General features: G+C 46.8%; 1 protein-coding gene across 1 annotated transcript in view; it reads right to left on the minus strand.

Moving 5' to 3' along the window:
* LOC129820335 (uncharacterized) overlaps positions 1 to 20,743 on the minus strand; it is a 36,476-nt gene extending 15,733 nt beyond the window's left edge. Inside the window, exon 1 of the mRNA XM_055877404.1 lies at positions 20,622 to 20,743. Coding sequence (XP_055733379.1) covers positions 20,622 to 20,743 — 122 coding nt within the window. The remainder of the gene's footprint in view (positions 1 to 20,621) is intronic.
* Positions 20,744 to 22,590: the final 1,847 nt, after the last annotated feature.

The raw sequence follows: 22,590 nt of genomic DNA on the forward strand, positions 1-22,590 counted from the left end.
GTGGGAAATGGACAGAGGAAAAAGGGACATGGGGAAAGGGACAGGCAGAAAGGAACAGAAGAAAAAAGACAGGAAGAAAAAGACGGAGGGAAAGGGACAGAGGGAAAGGGACAGGCAGAAAGGAACAGGAGAAAAAAGACAGGAAGAAAAAGACGGAGGGAAAGGGACAGGGAAAGAGGGAAAAGGACAGTGGGAAAGGGACAGGGGGAAAGGGACAGGGGGAAAGGGACAGAGGGGAAGGGACAGGCAGAAAGGAACAGAAGAAAAAAGACAGGAAGAAAAAGACGGAGGGAAAGGGACAGGGAAAGAGGGAAAAGGACAGTGGGAAAGGGACAGGGGGAAAGGGACATGGGGAAAGGGACAGGCAGAAAGGAACAGAAGAAAAAAGACAGGAAGAAAAAGACGGAGGGAAAGGGACAGAGGGAAAGGGACAGGCAGAAAGGAACAGGAGAAAAAAGACAGGAAGAAAGGGACGGAGGGAAAGGGACACGGAGAAAGGGACAGGGGATGGGACAGGGAAAAAAGGAGAGGGAAAGGGACAGAGGGAAAGGGACAGGCAGAAAGGAACAGAAGAAAAAAGACAGGAAGAAAAAGACGGAGGGAAAGGGACAGGGCAAGAGGGAAAAGGACAGTGGGAAAGGGACAGGGGGAAAGGGACAGGCAGAAAGGAACAGAAGAAAAAAGACAGGAAGAAAAAGACGGAGGGAAAGGGACAGGGAAAGAGGGAAAAGGACAGTGGGAAAGGGACAGGGGGAAAGGGACATGGGGAAAGGGACAGATGTAGGAAAGGGACAGGGGGAAAGGGACAGATGTAGGAAAGGGACAGGGATAAAAAGGGACAGGAAGAAAGGGACAGTGGGAAAGGGACAAGGAAAAAGGGACAGGGAGAAGGGACATGGGGAAAGGGAGGGAAAGGGACAGAGGGAAATGGGACAGAGGGGAAGGGACACAGGGAAAGCGACAGAGGGAAATGGGCAGAGGGGAAGGGACACAGGGAAAGCGACAGAGGGAAATGGGCAGAGGGGAAGGGACACAGGGAAAGCGACAGAGGGAAATGGGCAGAGGGGAAGGGACACAGGGAAAGCGACAGAGGGAAATGGGCAGAGGGGAAGGGACACAGGGAAAGGGACAGGGGGAAAGGGAAAAGAGGGAAAGGGGTGGACTGCTGTTGTGTAATGTGTAGCAGGTGGAGTTAATTTAGAGGGATATTAACTTTCTGTTTCATTACGATTCGCTTTAATTCTTTCTCTAAACCACAGGAGAGGAAGCGTGCTCAACATGTATTTTTCCATTAAAGAGGTAACAAGCACGTTTACAAACACAACGCCTACACACACTTACAGACGCACACACCATTTAAGAGGTAACAAGAAAGTGTATCACCTGAATTGAATCTATCACTGGAACATATGCTCTCGATCCACTACAACCAGAGAAGGAGTGTGTGTGTGTCTGTGACTGTATATATATTTATGCATGTATGCAGGTCTGTGAGGTGAAGCGTAAGCTCCAAAGTCTTTATCCCACCCTCTCTCTATCCCTCCCTCTCTATCCCTCCCTCTCTATCCCTCCCTCTTTATCCCTCCCTCTTTATCCCTCCCTCTTTATCCCTCCCTCTCTATCCCTCCCTCTCTATCCCTCCCTCTCTATCCCCCCTCTCTATCCCTCCCTCTCTTTCCCCCCTCTCTATCCCTCCCTCTCTATCCCTCCCTCTCTATCCCCCCTCTCTATCCCTCCCTCTCTATCCCCCCTCTCTATCCCCCCTCTCTATCCCTCCCTCTCTATCCCTCCCTCTCTATCCCTCCCTCTCTATCCCTCCCTCTCTATCCCTCCCTCTACACCCCTCCCTCTCTATCCCTCCCCCTATATCCCTCCCTCTACACCCCTCCCTCTCTATCCCCCCCTCTACACCCCTCCCTCTCTATCCCTCCCTCTCTATCCCTCCCCCTTTATCCCTCCCTATACACCCCTCTCTCTGAGTCATCCTCTCCTCTCTTCAGGAGCATCATTAAAAGCAGGGCTGCTCCTCAGACAGACTGAAAGATAGGAGCCTGAGAAGAGACAGACCAGAGAGAGGGTGTGGGGGATGGAGAGAGAGGAGAGAGAAATAAATGGGGAGGAAATATGTAAAAAAAAAGGGAAACATAGGGAGGAGAAAAACTGATGGAAGAAAAAAAACAGAGAGAGAAAGGGCGAGAGTTAGGGCTGGGCGACATTTTGAATTCATTCGATTAATTCTAATTGATGTTTTAGTGTGATGTTCCAAATGCCTGTATCGCAAGAATTAAGGCTTTCGTTTTCATGTATTTTATGCATTTTTGGTCTCGTCTCCTTCTGTGCTGTGTGCACTGTGCACCTCCCCCCTCATACAGACATCAAGTCCCTCCTTCTGTACTGTGCTGTGTGCACTGTGCACCTCCCCCCTCACACAGACATCAAGCCCCTCCTCCTTCTGTACTGTGCTGTGTGCACTGTGCACCTCCCCACTCACACAGACACAAGTCCCTCCTCCTTCTGTACTGTGCTGTGTGCACCTCCCCCCTCACACAGACATCAAGCCCCTCCTCCTTCTGTACTGTGCTGTGTGCACTGTGCACCTCCCCCCTCACACAGACATCAAGTCCCTCCTCCTTCTGTACTGTGCTGTGTGCACCTCCCCCCTCACACAGACATCAAGTCCCTCCTCCTTCTGTACTGTGCTGTGTGCACTGTGCACCTCCCCCCTCACACAGACATCAAGTCCCTCCTCCTTCTGTTCTGTACTGTGCTGTGTGCACCTCCCCCCTCACACAGACATCAAGTCCCTCCTCCTTCTGTACTGTGCTGTGTGCACTGTGCACCTCCCCCCTCACACAGACATCAAGCCCCTCCTCCTTCTGTACTGTGCTGTGTGCACTGTGCACCTCCCCCCTCACACAGACATCAAGTCCCTCCTCCTTCTGTACTGTGCTGTGTGCACTGTGCACCTCCCCCTCACACAGACATCAAGTCCCTCCTCCTTCTGTAATGTGCTGTGTGCACCTCCCTCCTCACACAGACATCAAGTCCCTCCTCCTTCTGTACTGTGCTGTGTGCACTGTGCACCTCCCCCCTCACACAGACATCAAGCCCCTCCTCCTTCTGTACTGTGCTGTGTGCACTGTGCACCTCCCCCCTCACACAGACATCAAGTCCCTCCTCCTTCTGTACTGTGCTGTGTGCACCTCCCCCCTCACACAGACATCAAGCCCCTCCTCCTTCTGTACTGTGCTGTGTGCACTGTGCACCTCCCTCCTCACACAGACATCAAGTCCCTCCTCCTTCTGTACTGTGCTGTGTGCACCTCCCTCCTCACACAGACATCAAGTCCCTCCTCCTTCTGTACTGTGCTGTGTGCACCTCCCCCCTCACACAGACATCAAGCCCCTCCTCCTTCTGTACTGTGCTGTGTGCACCTCCCCCCTCACACAGACATCAAGTCCCTCCTCCTTCTGTACTGTGCTGTGTGCACTGTGCACCTCCCCCTCACACAGACATCAAGTCCCTCCTCCTTCTGTACTGTGCTGTGTGCACTGTGCACCTCCCCCTCACACAGACATCAAGTCCCTCCTCCTTCTGTACTGTGCTGTGTGCACTGTGCACCTCCCCACTCACACAGACATCAAGTCCCTCCTCCTTCTGTACTGTGCTGTGTGCACTGTGCACCTCCCCCCTCACACAGCCATCAAGTCCCTCCTCCTTCTGTACTGTGCTGTGTGCACTGTGCACCTCCCCACTCACACAGACATCAAGTCCCTCCTCCTTCTGTACTGTGCTGTGTGCACTGTGCACCTCCCCCTCACACAGACATCAAGTCCCTCCTCCTTCTGTACTGTGCTGTGTGCACCTCCCTCCTCACACAGACATCAAGTCCCTCCTCCTTCTGTACTGTGCTGTGTGCACTGTGCACCTCCCCCCTCACACAGACATCAAGCCCCTCCTCCTTCTGTACTGTGCTGTGTGCACTGTGCACCTCCCCCCTCACACAGACATCAAGTCCCTCCTCCTTCTGTACTGTGCTGTGTGCACCTCCCCCCTCACACAGACATCAAGCCCCTCCTCCTTCTGTACTGTGCTGTGTGCACTGTGCACCTCCCCCTCACACAGACATCAAGTCCCTCCTCCTTCTGTACTGTGCTGTGTGCACTGTGCACCTCCCCCTCACACAGACATCAAGTCCCTCCTCCTTCTGTTCTGTACTGTGTGCACTGTGCACCTCCCCCTCACACAGACATCAAGTCCCTCCTCCTTCTGTACTGTGCTGTGTGCACTGTGCACCTCCCCCCTCACACAGACATCAAGTCCCTCCTCCTTCTGTACTGTGCTGTGTGCACTGTGCACCTCCCCCTCACACAGACATCAAGTCCCTCCTCCTTCTGTACTCTGCTGTGTGCACTGTGCACCTCCCCACTCACACAGACATCAAGTCCCTCCTCCTTCTGTACTGTGCTGTGTGCACTGTGCACCTCCCCCCTCACACAGCCATCAAGTCCCTCCTCCTTCTGTACTGTGCTGTGTGCACTGTGCACCTCCCCCTCACACAGACATCAAGTCCCTCCTCCTTCTGTACTGTGCTGTGTGCACTGTGCACCTCCCCACTCACACAGACATCAAGTCCCTCCTCCTTCTGTACTGTGCTGTGTGCACTGTGCACCTCCCCCTCACACAGACACCAAGTCCCTCCTCCTTCTGTACTGTGCTGTGTGCACCTCCCCCCTCACACAGACACCAAGTCCCTCCTCCTTCTGTACTGTGCTGTGTGCACTGTGCACCTCCCCACTCACACAGACATCAAGCCCCTCCTCCTTCTGTACTGTGCTGTGTGCACTGTGCACCTCCCCCCTCACACAGACACCAAGTCCCTCCTCCTTTTGTACTGTGCTGTGTGCACTGTGCACCTCCCCCCTCACACAGACATCAAGTCCCTCCTCCTTCTGTACTGTGTTGTGTGCACCTCCCCCCTCACACAGACATCAAGTCCCTCCTCCTTCTGTACTGTGCTGTGTGCACTGTGCACCTCCCCCTCACACAGACACCAAGTCCCTCTCCTGGCTACTCAAAGCAACAAAGATAAAAGCTCACTTCTTTCTGTCTGATAACAAGCAGTTTCAATTCGCTATTTGCATTTGAGATTTAGTCCAACATAAATCGCTCAATTCCCCTTCGAACAATTCCAGTTTTATGTCTCAAATCCCAAAATGTAGAACAGAGCAGACCCCACTAAAACAGGAGTGTCAATAAACATGATTTTGGAAAATGAATGCTCAGTTTGTCAAGTGTGGATTTGCAGTACCACTAGCAGCATTATAGCCACAGACCTATGTGCTAGCCTTCTAGTCAGTGAGCTATTAAAATAAGCATTTATATCAGGAATTGGCAACTCGTTCTCTTTCTGAGAAATAATCATCTTCTTATCCAGGTAGGCCACTTGATTTCAATATCCAAACAAAGTGAACAGGCTGTTGTTTACAGCATGTAATACATGTTGATCTGTCCCCGAGCTGACAAGGTAAAAATCTGTCGTTCCGCCCCTGAACAAGGCAGTTAACCCACTGTTCCTAGGCTGTCATTGAAAATAAGAAACTGACTTGCCTAGTTAAATAAAGGTTAAATAAAAAATAAAAAATGTAATTGTTCAAACAGTTGGAGATGGACAGGAGGGTGTGTTCATAACAGTTCAACTGTTCTACCTTTTTTAGCAAGCAAATGGATTCAAGTTGGCTAGACTTGAAATATAAAGATTGGTTGGCTACTCACTAGCAGGTACGCTTGTGCTCCAGGAGATCAGAGCTGGGTTAATGTTCTAGAAGCCTGCTACAAGTTGGTCATTATTAGTGGATAAGCATTGTGCATGGTCCTGGTTACATTTCTAACAAACAGGCCATTTTCAGACATGGAGACCAGATCAGTGATTATTGCAAAAAAAGCAGGTAAAATAATTTCTGAGAAAATGGTAATGGAAGGCTTATATTTAGCTTAGGTATAATTTTACAAGACCTGAATTCATTAGATTGTTCTGATGTTTAGAAATGAAGAGTATTGCCCTTTAAATTGTGCAACCAAGCTTATTAAGAGAAAACTTTAAGAAATATATACATTTCGTGAATTGCCCATAAGCAAAAAAATAAATATTATTTTTAGGCCATATCGCCCAGCCCGAGAGAGAGTGTGTGTGTGTGGTTATAATTGTCATTCGGGGCCATTCTCTGCTCTAAGGGAACGTCATGCTAGAGACGGCCCAACCTTCCATCTGAAATCAACAAATTAGCCGTGTGGACGGTACAGGCAGCATGTGCGTGTGTGTGTATGTATGTGTGTGTGTGTGTGTGTATATGTGGGGACAGGTATTGGAAAGGGCAGCTCTATCAAGCCCTACTCCAGCATGATAAAATGTTATTGCTGTTTTCCTGTAAATTGGCTCTGAGAGAGTGTGTTCTTGTTCCCTTCTGCGTCCAGGCTACAATGCAGCATTGGAGATTTATGGCTGTCTCCTCTCTAAACGATGACAGTCTTTGTCAACCCCCCTAATAAAGCTCCAGAGATGGACATAGATTCTCCATAGAAGAACCAGCCACTGTTAGAAAGATAGGACATTATATAAACACACTGTATGTGCAAGTACACATAACTGTGTAGCACAGAGTGGTGTGTAAATCTCTGTTGATCTCTAGTCTCTAAATATGTGTGTACACTGTGTGTGTCTACTCTGTGTGCAATCTACAGTGTTTCTCTAATCATTTTTTTCAGCAGCATTGGGGGTGGGGGTTAGGGGAGTGGCTAAGGTTGCGGTTTTAGAGGCCTATTGGCCACAAGGAGAACATTTTACAAAGCAAATTTACTGCAATTCTACACATTTTGCCATGGAGTTGAAAAAATGTTCTGTTTCAAAGCGACTTTCCTGCAATTCTACACATTTTGTCATGGCGTATGCCTCGTTCTTATGCTATCTGAGTGACTCAAACATTATAACAAAATCAATGGGTGCCCCATGCCATGACATTTTGGGAGTTTCAGATTCTCCTTGACCGACTGGTTTTTATTTTGGTGATTAGTTCTCAAAGATGATTTTCAAAAAAAATATATTGAGTCATTATCTCTACATATTCTATATCTGGTTTTAGTCATTTAAGTTTACACTTAAAAATAATAATAATATTTACAAAAATTTGCAGTGACTGCCGCGATTTAGCAGCGGCGGTGCAGCACTGCTTAATGCATAAAATCAAAACACTGCTCTATGTACGTATGTGTGTGTGTATGTGTACGTTTGTACTCTGCATCTGTGTGTATGTGTGTGTGTGTGTGTGTGTGTGTGTGTGTGGTAGGAACAGTGGAGTGTGAATCTGTGTTGCTCTCAAAATGCCTCAATATTTCAGAGGCCTAGTGGGGTGGATTTATGTCCGTCTGACCGTGACAGTTTTCCCATTCCGTCTCCACACAGATAAATCAGCTGCACTAAGGACACACACACTTACACACACCCAGGCACACGCATGGAAGAAAACACGCACGGACACAGCACGCACGCACGCACGCACCCACCCACAAACACACACGCAGGCAAGCACGCGCACACAAACACACATTGCACGTACACACTGCACCAGAGGCAAATCTCACTCTGTGATAAGAGTCACTGACTCAAAGACACAAGAGGGTAGCATTATTTAAAACGTTGCTTGTCAGGGGTTGGTAGTTGCAGATCAGCTTTAATATTGCAGATAGATTTTGGGTTCTAATACTTGTTTGCATCACTACATTTTCCCCCAACCCTACTACCCCTCCCCTGATTGGAGTAAACTAACAGACAACATTATGTCACTGTTGCTGGTATTTTGGCCCATTCCTCCATGCAGATCTCCTCTAGAGCAGTGATGTTTTGGGGCTGTTGCTGGGCAACACGGACTTTCAACTCCCTCCACAGATTTTCTATGGGGTTGAGATCTGGAGACTGGCTAGGCCACTCCAGGACCTTGAAATGCTTCTTACGAAGCCACTCCTTCGTTGCCCGGGCGGTGTGTTTGGGATCATTGTCATGCTGAAAGACCCAGCCACGTTTCATCTTCAATGCCCTTGCTGATGGTAGGCTTTGTTACTTTGGTCCCAGCTCTCTGCAGGTCATTCACTAGGTCCCCCCGTGTGGTTCTGGGATTTTTGCTCACCGTTCTTGTGATCATTTTGACCCCACGGGGTGAGATCTTGCGTGGAGCCCCAGATCAAGGGAGATTATCAGTGGTCTTGTATGTCTTCCATTTCCTAATAATTGCTCCCACAGTTGATTTCTTCAAACCAAGCTGCTTACCAATTGCAGATTCAGTCTTTCCCGCCTGGTGCAGGTGTACAATTTTATTTCTGGTGTCCTTTGACATCTCTTTGGTCTTGGCCATAGTGGAGTTTGGAGTGTGACTGTTTGAGGTTGTGGACAGGTGTCTTTTATACTGATAACAAGTTCAAACAGGTGCCATTAATACAGGTGACGAGTGGAGGACAGAGGAGCCTCTTAAAGAAGAAGTTACAGGTCTGTGAGAGCCAGAAATCTTGCTTGTTTGTAGGTGACCAAATACTTATTTTCCACCATAATTTGCAAATAAATTCATTTGAAATCCTACAATGTGATTTTCTGGATTTTTTTTCTCATTTTGTCTGTCATAGTTGAAGTGTACCTATGATGAAAATTACAGGCCTCTCTCATCTTTTTAAGTGGGAGAACTTGCACAATTGGTGGCTGACTAAATACTTTTTTGCCCCACTATAGACAGGTGTGTGCCTGTCACGTTCTGACCTTAGTTCTTTTGTTATGTCTTTGTTTTAGTATGGTCAGGGCGTGAGTTGGGTGGGTTGTCTATGTTCGTTTTTCTATGTTGTGTTTTGCGTTTGGCCTGGTATGGTTCTCAATCAGAGGCAGCTGTCGTTAGTTTTCTCTGAGAATCATACTTAGGTAGCCTTTTTCCACCGGTGTTCCGTGGGTGATTATTTTCTGTTCTGTGTTTTGTATTTTCACCGTTCAGGACTGTTTTGTTTCGTTCTCGTGTTTTGTTGTTTTTGTTCGAGTATTCGTTTTCATTAAAAGAGATAATGAATACTTACCACGCTGCACCTTGGTCCTCCTCTCTTTCTCCCAGCGATGAACGTCACAGTGCCTTTCCAAATCATGTTCAATCAATTGAATTTACCACAGGTGAACTTCAATCATGTTCTAGAAACATCTCAAGGATGATCAATGGAAACAGGACGCACCTGTGCTCAATTTCAAGTCTCATAGCAAACAGTCGTAATATTTTGTAAATAAGGTATTTGTTTTTTATTTGTAATAAATGTGCAAACATTCTAAAAACCTGTTTTAGCTTTTTCATTATGGTGTATTGTAGATTGATTGTAGATCAATCTACAATTGTAGATGTATTGTAGATTGATAAGGATTTGTTTTTACTTAATCCCTTTTAGAAAAAGGATGTAAAGTAACAAAATGTGGAAAAAGGGAAGAGGTCTGAAAAGTTTCTGAATGTACTATACACACTCACACACACTCCTGTCTCCTTGGTTTTAGTTTTTAGTTTTTTTAGGGGGTAGATCAGATGTAATATTGCAGATAAGATTGTGGCTTCCATCAATGTAATTGTCTGCATAATCTCCAATCCCCAATATTTTTTTGGTAAATATATATTTATAAAATATGTTCTCCTTTATTACTTTCCCCTAACCCTACCATCCCTCCCCTAATTGGAGTGAACTAATGGACAACAACACTTAAGCTTCTACTTCCAGCTTATACAGTTGAAGTTTACACACACCTTAGCCAAATACATTTAAACTCAGTTTTTCACAATTCATGACATTTAATCCTAGTAAAAAATTCCCTGTCTTAGGTCCGTTAGGATCACCACTTTATTTTAAGAATGTGAAATGTCAGAATAATAGTAGAGAGAATTATTTATTTCAGCTTTTATTTATTTCATCACATTCCCAGTGGGTCAGAAGTTTACATACACTCACTTAGTATTTGGTAGTATTGCCTTTAAATTGTTTAACTTGGGTCAAATGAAGCGTTCCACAAGCTTCCCACAATAAGTTGGGTGAATTTTGGCCCATTCCTTCTGACAGAGCTGGTGTAACTGAGTCAGGTTTGTAGGCCTCCTTGCTCGCACACACTTTTTCAGTTCTGCCCACAAATGTTCTATGGGATTGAGGTCAGGGCTTTGTGATGGCCACTCCAATACCTTGACTTTGTTGGCCTTAAGCCATTTTGCCACAACTTTGGAAGTAAGCTTGGAGTCATTGTCCATTTGGAAGACCCATTTGCGACCAAGCTTTAACTTCCTGACTGATGTCTTGAGATGTTGCTTCAATATATCCAAATCATTTTCCTGCCTCATCATGCCATCTATTTTGTGAAGTGCATCAGTCCCTCCTGCAGCAAAGCACCCCGACAACATGATACTGCCACCCCCGTGCTTCAGGTTGGGATGGTGATCTTTGGCTTGCAAGCCTCCCCTTTTTCCCTCCAAACATAATGATGGTCATTATGGCCAAACAGTTCTATTTTTGTTTCATCAGACCAGAGGACCTTTCTCCAATAAGTACGATCTTTGTCCCCATGTGCAGTTGCAAACCGTAGTCTGGCTTTTTTATGGCGGTTTTGGAGCAGTGGCTTCTTCCTTTCTGAGCGCTATGACTGATGTGTGGTCCCATGGTGTTTATTCTTGCGTACTATTGTTTGTACAGATGAACGTGGTACCTTCAGGCGTTTGGAAATTGCTCCCAATGATGAACCAGACTTGTGGAGGTCTACAATTTTTTTCTGAGGTATTGGCAGATTTTTTTTGTTTTTGCCATGATGTCAAGCAAAGAGGCACTGAGTTTGAAGGCAGGCCTTGAAATACATCCACAGGTAGACCTCCAATTGACTCAAATTATGTCAATTAGCCTATCAGAAGCTTCTAAAGCCATGACATCCTTTTCTGGAATTTTCCAAGCTGTTTAAAGGCACAGTCAAATTAGTATATGTAAACTTCTGACCCACTGGAATTGTGATACAGTGAATTATAAGTGAAATAACAATTGTAAACAATTGTTGGATAAATTACTTGTGTCATTCACGAAGTAGATGTTCTAACCAACTTGCCAAAACTATAGATTGTTAACAAGAAATTTGTGGAGTAGTTGAAAAATGAGTTTTAATGACTCCAACCTAAGTGTATGTAAACTTCCGACTTCAACTGTACATATTTTACGGACACAGTATATTTCACAGTATTTATTTTTTGTTTAATTTTAGTCCCATCCATCAGCTACCCTCAACCCCTCCCATCTATCTCTAAACGCCATCCAGTTTGGATTTCTATTTTCCATATATTTTTCAACTGTGCTGTTTCACAAAAGTTCTGAACCTTTCTATTCTCATAGATTCTACTGATTGTAAATTAAAATAAAAAAAATTGCTAAGAGTATTATTACATTATTGATCGATTGACTATGACTTTTTAAAGTCACTCAGCAGTGCTATTTGCAGAGTTAGCTCCAGGTGAATGTTGCAATTATTCAGCCATTCTTGAACCTGCGACCAAAAACAAGCTACATATGGACAGTACCACGTTTCAGGAAAAAGACCCAGATGCAGACAACGTCGAAGTAAAAACAGTTTATTAATTGAACAGTGGCAGGAAAAAGCAGGTCCTGGATAGGCAGAGGTCGGTAATCCAGATAGGTGAGGCAAAGGTACAGGACGGCAGGCAGGCTCAGGGCAGGCAAAGGTCAGCAATTCAGAAAGGTGGGGCAAAGGTACAGGATGGCAGGCAGGCTCAGGGCAGGCAAAGGTCAGCAATTCAGAAAGGTGGGGCAAAGGTACAGGACGGCAGGCAGGCTCAGGGCAGGCAAAGGTCAGCAATTCAGAAAGGTGGGGCAAAGGTACAGGACGGCAGGCAGGCTCAGGGTCAGGACAGGCAGAATGGTCAACACCGGGAAAACTAGGAAACAGGAACAATCGAGAGACAGGAGCAGAGGGGAAACCGCTGGTAGGCTTGACGGAACAAAACGAACTGGCAACAGACAAAAGGAGAACACAGGTATAAATACACAGGGGATAATGGGGAAGATGGGCGACACCTGGAGGGAGGTGGAGACAATCACAAAGACAGGTGACACAAATCAAGGTGTGACACTGTCTTCGCAGCAAAATCTGCAGAGCTGGGATGGTTGTATCCCCCTTATATATACTCATTAAAAAATAAACATCCTCTCACTGTCAACTGCGTTTATTTTCAGCAAACTTAACATGTGTAAATATTTGTATGAACATAACAAGATTCCACAACTAAGACATAAACTGAACAAGTTCCACAGACATGTGACTAACCTGAACTGGAATAATGTGTCCCTGAACAAAGGGAGGGTCAAAATCAAAAGTAACAGTCAGTATCTGGTGTGGCCACCAGCTGCATTAAGTACTGCAGTGCATCTCCTCCTCATGGACGGCACCAGATTTGCCAGTTCTTGCTGTGAGATGTTACCCCACTCTTCCACCAAGGCAAGTTCCCAGACATTTCTAGGGGGAATGGCCCTAGCCCTCACCCTCCGATCCAACAGGTTCCATATGTGCTTAATGGGATTGAGATCCGGGCTCTTCGCTGGCCGTGGCAGAACGCTGACATTCCTGTCTTGCAGGAAATCTCACACAGAACGAGCACTATGGCTGGTGGCATTGTCATGCTGGAGGGTCATGTCAAGATGAGCCTGCAGGAAGGGTACCACATGAGGGAGGAGGATGTCTTCCCTGTAACGCACATTGTTGAGATTGCCTGCAATGACAACAAGCTCAGTCCGATGATGCTGTGACACACCGCCCCAGACCATGACGGACACTCCACCTCCAAATCGATCCTGCTCCAGAGTACAGGCCTCAGTGTAACGCTCATTCCTTCAACGATATGCGCGAATCTGACCATCACCCCTGGTGAGACAAAACCAGGACTCGTCAGTGAAGAACACTTTTTGCCAGTCCTGTCTAGTCCAGCGACGGTTGGTTTGTGCCCATAGGCAACGTTGTTGCTGGTGATGTCTGGTGAGGACCTGCCTTACAACAGGCCTACAAGCCCTCAGTCCAGCCTCTCTCAGCCTATTGCGGACAGTCTGAGCACTGATGGAGGGATTGTAAGTTCCTCGTGTAACTCGGGCATTTGTTGTTGCAATCCTCTACCTGTCCCACAGGTGTGATGTTCAGATGTACCGATCCTGTGCAGGTGTTGTTACATGTGGTCTGCCACTGCGAGGACAATCAGCTGTCCGTCCTGTCTCCCTGTAGCGCTGTCTTAGGCGTCTCAAAGTACGGACATTGCAATTTATTGCCCTGGCCACATCTGCGGTCCTCATGCCTCCTTGCAGCATGCCTAACGCACGTTCACGCAGATGAGCAGGGACCCTGGGCATCTTTCTTTTGGTGTTTTTCAGAGTCAGTAGAAAGGCCTCTTTAGTGTCCTAAGTTTTCATAACTGTGATCTTAATTGCCTACCGTCTGTAAGCTGTTAGTGTCTTAACGACCATTCCACAGGTGCATGTTCATTAATTGTTTATCGTTCATTGAACAAGCATGGGAAACAGTGTTTAAACCCTTTACAATGAATATCTGTGAAGTTATTTGGATTTTTATGAATTATCTTTGAAAGATAGGGTCCTGAAAAAGGGACGGTTCTTCTTTTGATGAGTTTATAACATTCTATTGGTTGAAAGAATATTGCATAATAATTTATACGGAAAAACATTTTGAAGCCAGCATTGTTTTGTGTATCAGTTCATAAACCACGTGACATGGAATCGGTACATCTAAAATCGCTTCCCAACTAATTTGCAATCTACAGTATATGGCACAGCTGTCTCCTTATTCCCATATACTGTAGGCCTTAATACTCTCCAAACCCAATGCAAAAGAATCCTCAAAACAGCACACTTCCAGTTCAGGTCCAAGACCAAAATGCTCTTTAAAAAGACAATACACCTATTCATGGTGAAAGGAAGTGGAACTGAGATGAAGGCTTGCTAAACAGGGTTTGTGGTTGACTGTACCTGATGAAGGCTTGCTAAACAGGGTTTGTGGTTTACTGTACCTGATGAAGGCTTGCTAAACAGGGTTAGTGGTTGACTGTAAATGATGAAGGCTTGCTAAACAGGGTTTGTGGTTGACTGTAACTGATGAAGGCTTGCTGAACAGGGTTAGTGGTTGACTGTACCTGATGAAGGCGTACTGAACAGGGTTAGTGGTTGACTGTAACTGATGAAGGCTTGCTGAACAGGGTTAGTGGTTGACTGTAACTGATGAAGGCTTGCTGTACAGGGTTAGTGGTTGACTGTACCTGATGAAGGCGTACTGAACAGGGTTAGTGGTTGACTGTACCTGATGAAGGCTTGCTAAACAGGGTTAGTGGTTGACTGTAAATGATGAAGGCTTGCTAAACAGGGTTTGTGGTTGACTGTAACTGATGAAGGCTTGCTGAACAGGGTTAGTGGTTGACTGTACCTGATGAAGGCTTGCTGAACAGGGTTAGAGGTTGACTGTACCTGATGAAGGCGTACTGAACAGGGTTAGTGGTTGACTGTACCTGATGAAGGCTTGCTAAACAGGGTTTGTGGTTGACTGTACCTGATGAAGGCTTGCTAAACAGGGTTTGTTGTTGACTGTACCTGATGAAGGCTTGCTAAACAGGGTTTGTGGTTGACTGTACCTGATGAAGGCTTGTTGAACAGGGTTTGTGGTTGACTGTACCTGATGAAGGCTTGCTAAACAGGGTTTGTGGTTGACTGTACCTGATGAAGGCTTGTTGAACAGGGTTTGTGGTTGACTGTACCTGATGAAGGCTTGCTGAACAGGGTTTGTGGTTGACTGTACCTGATGAATGCTTGCTGAACAGGGTTAGTGGTTGACTGTACCTGATGAAGGCTTGCTAAACAGGGTTTTGTGGTTGACTGTACCTGATGAGGGCTTGCTAAACAAGGTTAGTGGTTGACTGTACCTGATGAAGGCTTGCTGAACAGGGTTAGTGGTTGACTGTACCTGATGAAGGCTTGCTAAACAGGGTTAGTGGTTGACTGTACCTGATGAAGGCTTGCTAAACAGGGTTTTGTGGTTGACTGTACCTGATGAGGGCTTGCTGAACAGGGTTAGTGGTTGACTGTACCTGATGAGGGCTTGCTAAACAGGGTTTTGTGATTGACTGTACCTGATGAGGGCTTGCTAAACAGGGTTAGTGGTTGATTGTACCTGATGAAGGCTTGCTAAACAGGGTTAGTGGTTGAATACACCTGATGAAGGCTTGCTGAACAGGGTTAGTGGTTGACTGTACCTGATGAGGGCTTGCTAAACAGGGTTTTGTGATTGACTGTATCTGATGAGGGCTTGCTAAACAGGGTTAGTGGTTGACTGTACCTGATGAAGACTTGCTGAACAGGGTTAGTGGTTGACTGTACCTGATGAAGGCTTGCTAAACAGGGTTTTGTGGTTGACTGTAACTGATGAAGGCTTGCTGAACAGGGTTAGTGGTTGACTGTACCTGATGAAGGCTTGCTGAACAGGGTTAGTGGTTGACTGTACCTGATGAAGGCTTGCTAAACTGGGTTAGTGGTTGACTGTACCTGATGAAGGCTTGCTGAACAGGGTTAGTGGTTGACTGTACCTGATGAAGGCTTGCTAAACAGGGTTAGTGGTTGACTGTACCTGATGAAGGCTTGCTAAACAGGGTTTTGTGGTTGACTGTACCTGATGAGGGCTTGCTGAACAGGGTTAGTGGTTGACTGTACCTGATGAGGGCTTGCTAAACAGGGTTTTGTGATTGACTGTACCTGATGAGAGCTTGCTAAACAGGGTTAGTGGTTGACTGTACCTGATGAAGGCTTGCTAAACAGGGTTAGTGGTTGAATACACCTGATGAAGGCTTGCTGAACAGGGTTAGTGGTTGACTGTACCTGATGAGGGCTTGCTAAACAGGGTTTTGTGATTGACTGTACCTGATGAGGGCTTGCTAAACAGGGTTAGTGGTTAACTGTACCTGATGAAGACTTGCTGAACAGGGTTAGTGGTTGACTGTACCTGATGAAGGCTTGCTGAACAGGGTTTTGTGGTTGACTGTAACTGATGAAGGCTTGCTGAACAGGGTTAGTGGTTGACTGTACCTGATGAAGGCTTGCTGAACAGGGTTAGTGGTTGACTGTACCTGATGAAGGCTTGCTAAACAGGGTTAGTGGTTGACTGTACCTGATGAAGGCTTGCTGAACAGGGTTAGTGGTTGACTGTACCTGATGAAGGCTTGCTGAACAGGGTTTTGTGGTTGACTGTAACTGATGAAGGCTTGCTGAACAGGGTTAGTGGTTGACTGTACCTGATGAAGGCTTGCTGAACAGGGTTAGTGGTTGACTGTACCCGATGAAGGCTTGCTGAACAGGGTTAGTGGTTGACTGTACCTGATGAAGGCTTGCTAAACAGGGTTTGTGGTTGACTGTACCTGATGAAGGCTTGCTAAACAGGGTTTGTGGTTGACTGTACCTGATGAAGGCTTGCTGAACAGGGTTAGTGGTTGACTGTACGTGATGAAGGCTTGCTAAACAGGGTTAGTGGTTGACTGTACCTGATGAAGGCTTGCTGAACAGGGTTAGTGGTTGACTGTACCTGATGAAGGCTTGCTGAACAGGGTTAGTGGTTGACTGTACCTGATGAAGGCTTGCTGAACAGGGTTAGTGGTTGACTGTACCTGATGAAGGCTTGCTAAACAGGGTTTAGTGGTTGACTGTACCTGATGAAGGCTTGCTGAACAGGGTTAGTGGTTGACTGTACCTGATGAAGGCGTACTGAACAGGGTTAGTGGTTGACTGTAACTGATGAAGGCTTGCTGAACAGGGTTAGTGGTTGACTGTAACTGATGAAGGCTTGCTGTACAGGGTTAGTGGTTGACTGTACCTGATGAAGGCGTACTGAACAGGGTTAGTGGTTGACTGTACCTGATGAAGGCTTGCTAAACAGGGTTAGTGGTTGACTGTAAATGATGAAGGCTTGCTAAACAGGGTTTGTGGTTGACTGTAACTGATGAAGGCTTGCTGAACAGGGTTAGTGGTTGACTGTACCTGATGAAGGCTTGCTGAACAGGGTTAGAGGTTGACTGTACCTGATGAAGGCGTACTGAACAGGGTTAGTGGTTGACTGTACCTGATGAAGGCTTGCTAAACAGGGTTTGTGGTTGACTGTACCTGATGAAGGCTTGCTAAACAGGGTTTGTTGTTGACTGTACCTGATGAAGGCTTGCTAAACAGGGTTTGTGGTTGACTGTACCTGATGAAGGCTTGTTGAACAGGGTTTGTGGTTGACTGTACCTGATGAAGGCTTGCTAAACAGGGTTTGTGGTTGACTGTACCTGATGAAGGCTTGTTGAACAGGGTTTGTGGTTGACTGTACCTGATGAAGGCTTGCTGAACAGGGTTTGTGGTTGACTGTACCTGATGAATGCTTGCTGAACAGGGTTAGTGGTTGACTGTACCTGATGAAGGCTTGCTAAACAGGGTTTTGTGGTTGACTGTACCTGATGAGGGCTTGCTAAACAAGGTTAGTGGTTGACTGTACCTGATGAAGGCTTGCTGAACAGGGTTAGTGGTTGACTGTACCTGATGAAGGCTTGCTAAACAGGGTTAGTGGTTGACTGTACCTGATGAAGGCTTGCTAAACAGGGTTTTGTGGTTGACTGTACCTGATGAGGGCTTGCTGAACAGGGTTAGTGGTTGACTGTACCTGATGAGGGCTTGCTAAACAGGGTTTTGTGATTGACTGTACCTGATGAGGGCTTGCTAAACAGGGTTAGTGGTTGATTGTACCTGATGAAGGCTTGCTAAACAGGGTTAGTGGTTGAATACACCTGATGAAGGCTTGCTGAACAGGGTTAGTGGTTGACTGTACCTGATGAGGGCTTGCTAAACAGGGTTTTGTGATTGACTGTATCTGATGAGGGCTTGCTAAACAGGGTTAGTGGTTGACTGTACCTGATGAAGACTTGCTGAACAGGGTTAGTGGTTGACTGTACCTGATGAAGGCTTGCTAAACAGGGTTTTGTGGTTGACTGTAACTGATGAAGGCTTGCTGAACAGGGTTAGTGGTTGACTGTACCTGATGAAGGCTTGCTGAACAGGGTTAGTGGTTGACTGTACCTGATGAAGGCTTGCTAAACTGGGTTAGTGGTTGACTGTACCTGATGAAGGCTTGCTGAACAGGGTTAGTGGTTGACTGTACCTGATGAAGGCTTGCTAAACAGGGTTAGTGGTTGACTGTACCTGATGAAGGCTTGCTAAACAGGGTTTTGTGGTTGACTGTACCTGATGAGGGCTTGCTGAACAGGGTTAGTGGTTGACTGTACCTGATGAGGGCTTGCTAAACAGGGTTTTGTGATTGACTGTACCTGATGAGAGCTTGCTAAACAGGGTTAGTGGTTGACTGTACCTGATGAAGGCTTGCTAAACAGGGTTAGTGGTTGAATACACCTGATGAAGGCTTGCTGAACAGGGTTAGTGGTTGACTGTACCTGATGAGGGCTTGCTAAACAGGGTTTTGTGATTGACTGTACCTGATGAGGGCTTGCTAAACAGGGTTAGTGGTTGACTGTACCTGATGAAGACTTGCTGAACAGGGTTAGTGGTTGACTGTACCTGATGAAGGCTTGCTGAACAGGGTTTTGTGGTTGACTGTAACTGATGAAGGCTTGCTGAACAGGGTTAGTGGTTGACTGTACCTGATGAAGGCTTGCTGAACAGGGTTAGTGGTTGACTGTACCTGATGAAGGCTTGCTAAACAGGGTTAGTGGTTGACTGTACCTGATGAAGGCTTGCTGAACAGGGTTAGTGGTTGACTGTACCTGATGAAGGCTTGCTGAACAGGGTTTTGTGGTTGACTGTAACTGATGAAGGCTTGCTGAACAGGGTTAGTGGTTGACTGTACCTGATGAAGGCTTGCTGAACAGGGTTAGTGGTTGACTGTACCCGATGAAGGCTTGCTGAACAGGGTTAGTGGTTGACTGTACCTGATGAAGGCTTGCTAAACAGGGTTTGTGGTTGACTGTACCTGATGAAGGCTTGCTAAACAGGGTTTGTGGTTGACTGTACCTGATGAAGGCTTGCTGAACAGGGTTAGTGGTTGACTGTACGTGATGAAGGCTTGCTAAACAGGGTTAGTGGTTGACTGTACCTGATGAAGGCTTGCTGAACAGGGTTAGTGGTTGACTGTACCTGATGAAGGCTTGCTGAACAGGGTTAGTGGTTGACTGTACCTGATGAAGGCTTGCTGAACAGGGTTAGTGGTTGACTGTACCTGATGAAGGCTTGCTAAACAGGGTTTAGTGGTTGACTGTACCTGATGAAGGCTTGCTAAACAGGGTTTTGTGGTTGACTGTACCTGATGAGGGCTTGCTAAACAGGGTTAGTGGTTGACTGTACCTGATGAGGGCTTGCTAAACAGGGTTAGTGGTTGATTGTAACTGATGAAGGCTTGCTGAACAGGGTTTTGTGGTTGACTGTAACTGATGAAGGCTTGCTAAACAGGGTTAGTGGTTGACTGTACCTGATGAAGGCTTGCTGAACAGGGTTAGTGGTTGACTGTACCTGATGAAGGCTTGCTGAACAGGGTTAGTGGTTGACTGTACCTGATGAAGGCTTGCTGAACAGGGTTAGTGGTTGGCTGTACCTGATGAAGGCTTGCTAAACAGGGTTAGTGGTTGACTGTACCTGATGAAGGCTTGCTGAACAGGGTTAGTGGTTGACTGTACCTGATGAAGGCTTGCTGAACAGGGTTAGTGGTTGACTGTACCTGATGAAGGCTTGCTGAACAGGGTTAGTGGTTGACTGTACCTGATGAAGGCTTGCTAAACAGGGTTTAGTGGTTGACTGTACCTGATGAAGGCTTGCTAAACAGGGTTTTGTGGTTGACTGTACCTGATGAAGGCTTGCTGAACAGGGTTAGTGGTTGACTGTACCTGATGAATGCTTGCTGAACAGGGTTAGTGGTTGACTGTACCTGATGAAGGCTTGCTGAACAGGGTTAGTGGTTGACTGTACCTGATGAAGGCTTGCTGAACAGGGTTAGTGGTTGACTGTACCTGATGAGGGCTTGCTATACAGGGTTAGTGGTTTACTGTACCTGATGAAGGCTTGCTAAACAGGGTTTTGTGGTTGACTGTACCTGATGAAGGCTTGCTGAACAGGGTTTGTGGTTGACTGTACCTGATGAAGGCTTGCTGAACAGGGTTAGTGGTTGACTGTACCTGATGAAGGCTTGCTAAACAGGGTTAGTGGTTGACTGTAACTGATGAGGGCTTGCTGAACAGGGTTAGTGGTTGACTGTACCTGATGAAGGCTTGCTAAACAGGGTTTTGTGGTTGACTGTACCTGATGAAGGCTTGCTGAACAGGGTTAGTGGTTGACTGTACCCGATGAAGGCTTGCTGAACAGGGTTAGTGGTTGACTGTACCTGATGAAGGCTTGCTAAACACGGTTAGTGGTTGACTGTACCTGATGAGGGCTTGCTAAACAGGGTTTTGTGGTTGACTGTACCTGATGAAGGCTTGCTGAACAGGGTTAGTGGTTGACTGTACCCGATGAAGGCTTGCTGAACAGGGTTAGTGGTTGACAGGCTCACAGACACATTGCTAGATGGTTTACCAGTGAAGAAGTGTGCCTTGGACAAGTAAGTCTTGTCCGAGCCAGAACGGCCCATAGGGGCAAGAGCCTTTTCCAGTCTCTGTAGCCTACAAATATATCCCCTGGACAAGACGCTAGGTTCAACAGTGAGGGCCCATCCTCCAAAAAACGCTACATCATGTCAGTTTTATGAAGGTGTTATGAAGGGTATTGACTTGCTGCCAGAAATCTCTCTCACAGTACAAGAGTACTCTTTTAATAGCAGCCAGATTATTTTATTTGATCTAAGGAGCTCAGCATCAGTTAACCACTTTATGTGTAGAGACAATCTGGGATGACCTGGGATAGGGTTGTTGTAGGTGTTGTGAGGGAACAGGAGTGTTAAGGAGAGGCACACCAGAGGGACAGGGGGCGTCTTTAAAAGCCGATTGTTCCCATCATCCTCCACACGACCCCCATGGGAGGGGTCCTATTGTCCCCTCACCCCCCCCACAACACTCTCCTCTTTCTCCTTCACTCACACAACTCTGTCACACACACCCCAAAGCCGACAGCTGTGCCCGAGCCCCCCCCCCCCCCCGGGAGTATCAGTGACAGCCGTGAGGGGTAATTAACTTTACACTTTATCATGTTCAATTAGGCCTCACACACACACACACACTCAGTCCCCCATCCCCCCAGTGCCTGATGGTTTAAGGAGCGTTCCGTGTTTTGTCAAGGACCTCTCCGCCCCCCGACGGGTCCTGATGACACAGATAGATGGCCAGAGACATGCCAGATTAACACAGAAATAAAACAGTTAAAACGGAGGCGGAACCCTCGCTCCCAAATCTCATCTGCCACGGCCCGGCCCCTTAATGTACCATTGATTAACCACTGAACACATACACACACGCACACACACACACATTGTTGTTACCTGTAAGTATTCAAAGAGCACAACTTCTTCATGCTGTATTCTGGTGATAGGTAAAGCACTCACAACTATACTATCTAGATATTTAGAAACCTAGGGTTAAATCCATAGGACAGGCTGTGCTGTGCTTGGTAACAGTGTCATAAGGCCCATCCACAACCACCTAAAGAGCAATACATCTTAACAACACTGTAAGAGTTGTGTGTATTTAGAGTTTCTTAATAATTGGAAGTGTGTGTGTTTGTTTGATGGAGTCTATGCGGGTGTGTGGTGTGTGTATGAGTGTGCTTGATGAAGTCTGAGGTTGTGTGTGTGTGTGTGTGTGTGTGTGTGTGTGTGTGTGTGTGTGTGTGTGTGTGTGTGTGTGTGTGTGTGTGTGTGTGTGTGTGTGTGTGTGTGTGTGTGTGTGTGTGTGTGTGTGTGTGTGTGTGATCAGTCTTCAGGGTGCTGTGTTGCTCTAATGAAAGGCCTAATAATGTTGGTGTTAATAATTAAAGAGGAATTAGAAGGGAGAGAAAAGAGCTGAAACCACACAACCAGGAGGAGGAGAGAGGGAGTAGAGGAGAGGAAGATATAGCAGAAGGGGGAGAGGAGAGATGGGGGAGGTGGAGAAAGGAGGAGAGGAAAAGGAGATGGGGAGAGAGGGGGAGATAGCAGAAGGGGGGGGTGGAGAAAGGAGGAGAGGAAAAGAAGATGGGGAGAGAGGGGGATGAGAGGGAGTAGAGGAGAGAGGAAAAGGAGATGGGGAGAGAGGGGGATGAGAGGGAAGGAGGGGAGAGAGGAGGAGATATCAGAAGGGGGAGAGGAAAAGGAGATGGGGAGAGAGGGAGAGAGGGGGGATAGCAGAAGGGGGAGAGGAGAGAGGAGGAGATAGCAGAAGGGGGAGAGGAAAATGAGATGGGGAGAGAGGGGGATGAGAGGGAGTAGAGGAGAGAGGAGGAGATAGCAGAAGGGGGAGAGGAAAAGGAGATGGGGAGAGAGGGGGATGAGAGGGAGTAGAGGAGAGA

This window comes from Salvelinus fontinalis, chromosome 22 (genome assembly GCF_029448725.1).
Source record: "Salvelinus fontinalis isolate EN_2023a chromosome 22, ASM2944872v1, whole genome shotgun sequence".
Taxonomy (NCBI): Eukaryota; Metazoa; Chordata; class Actinopteri; order Salmoniformes; family Salmonidae; genus Salvelinus; species Salvelinus fontinalis.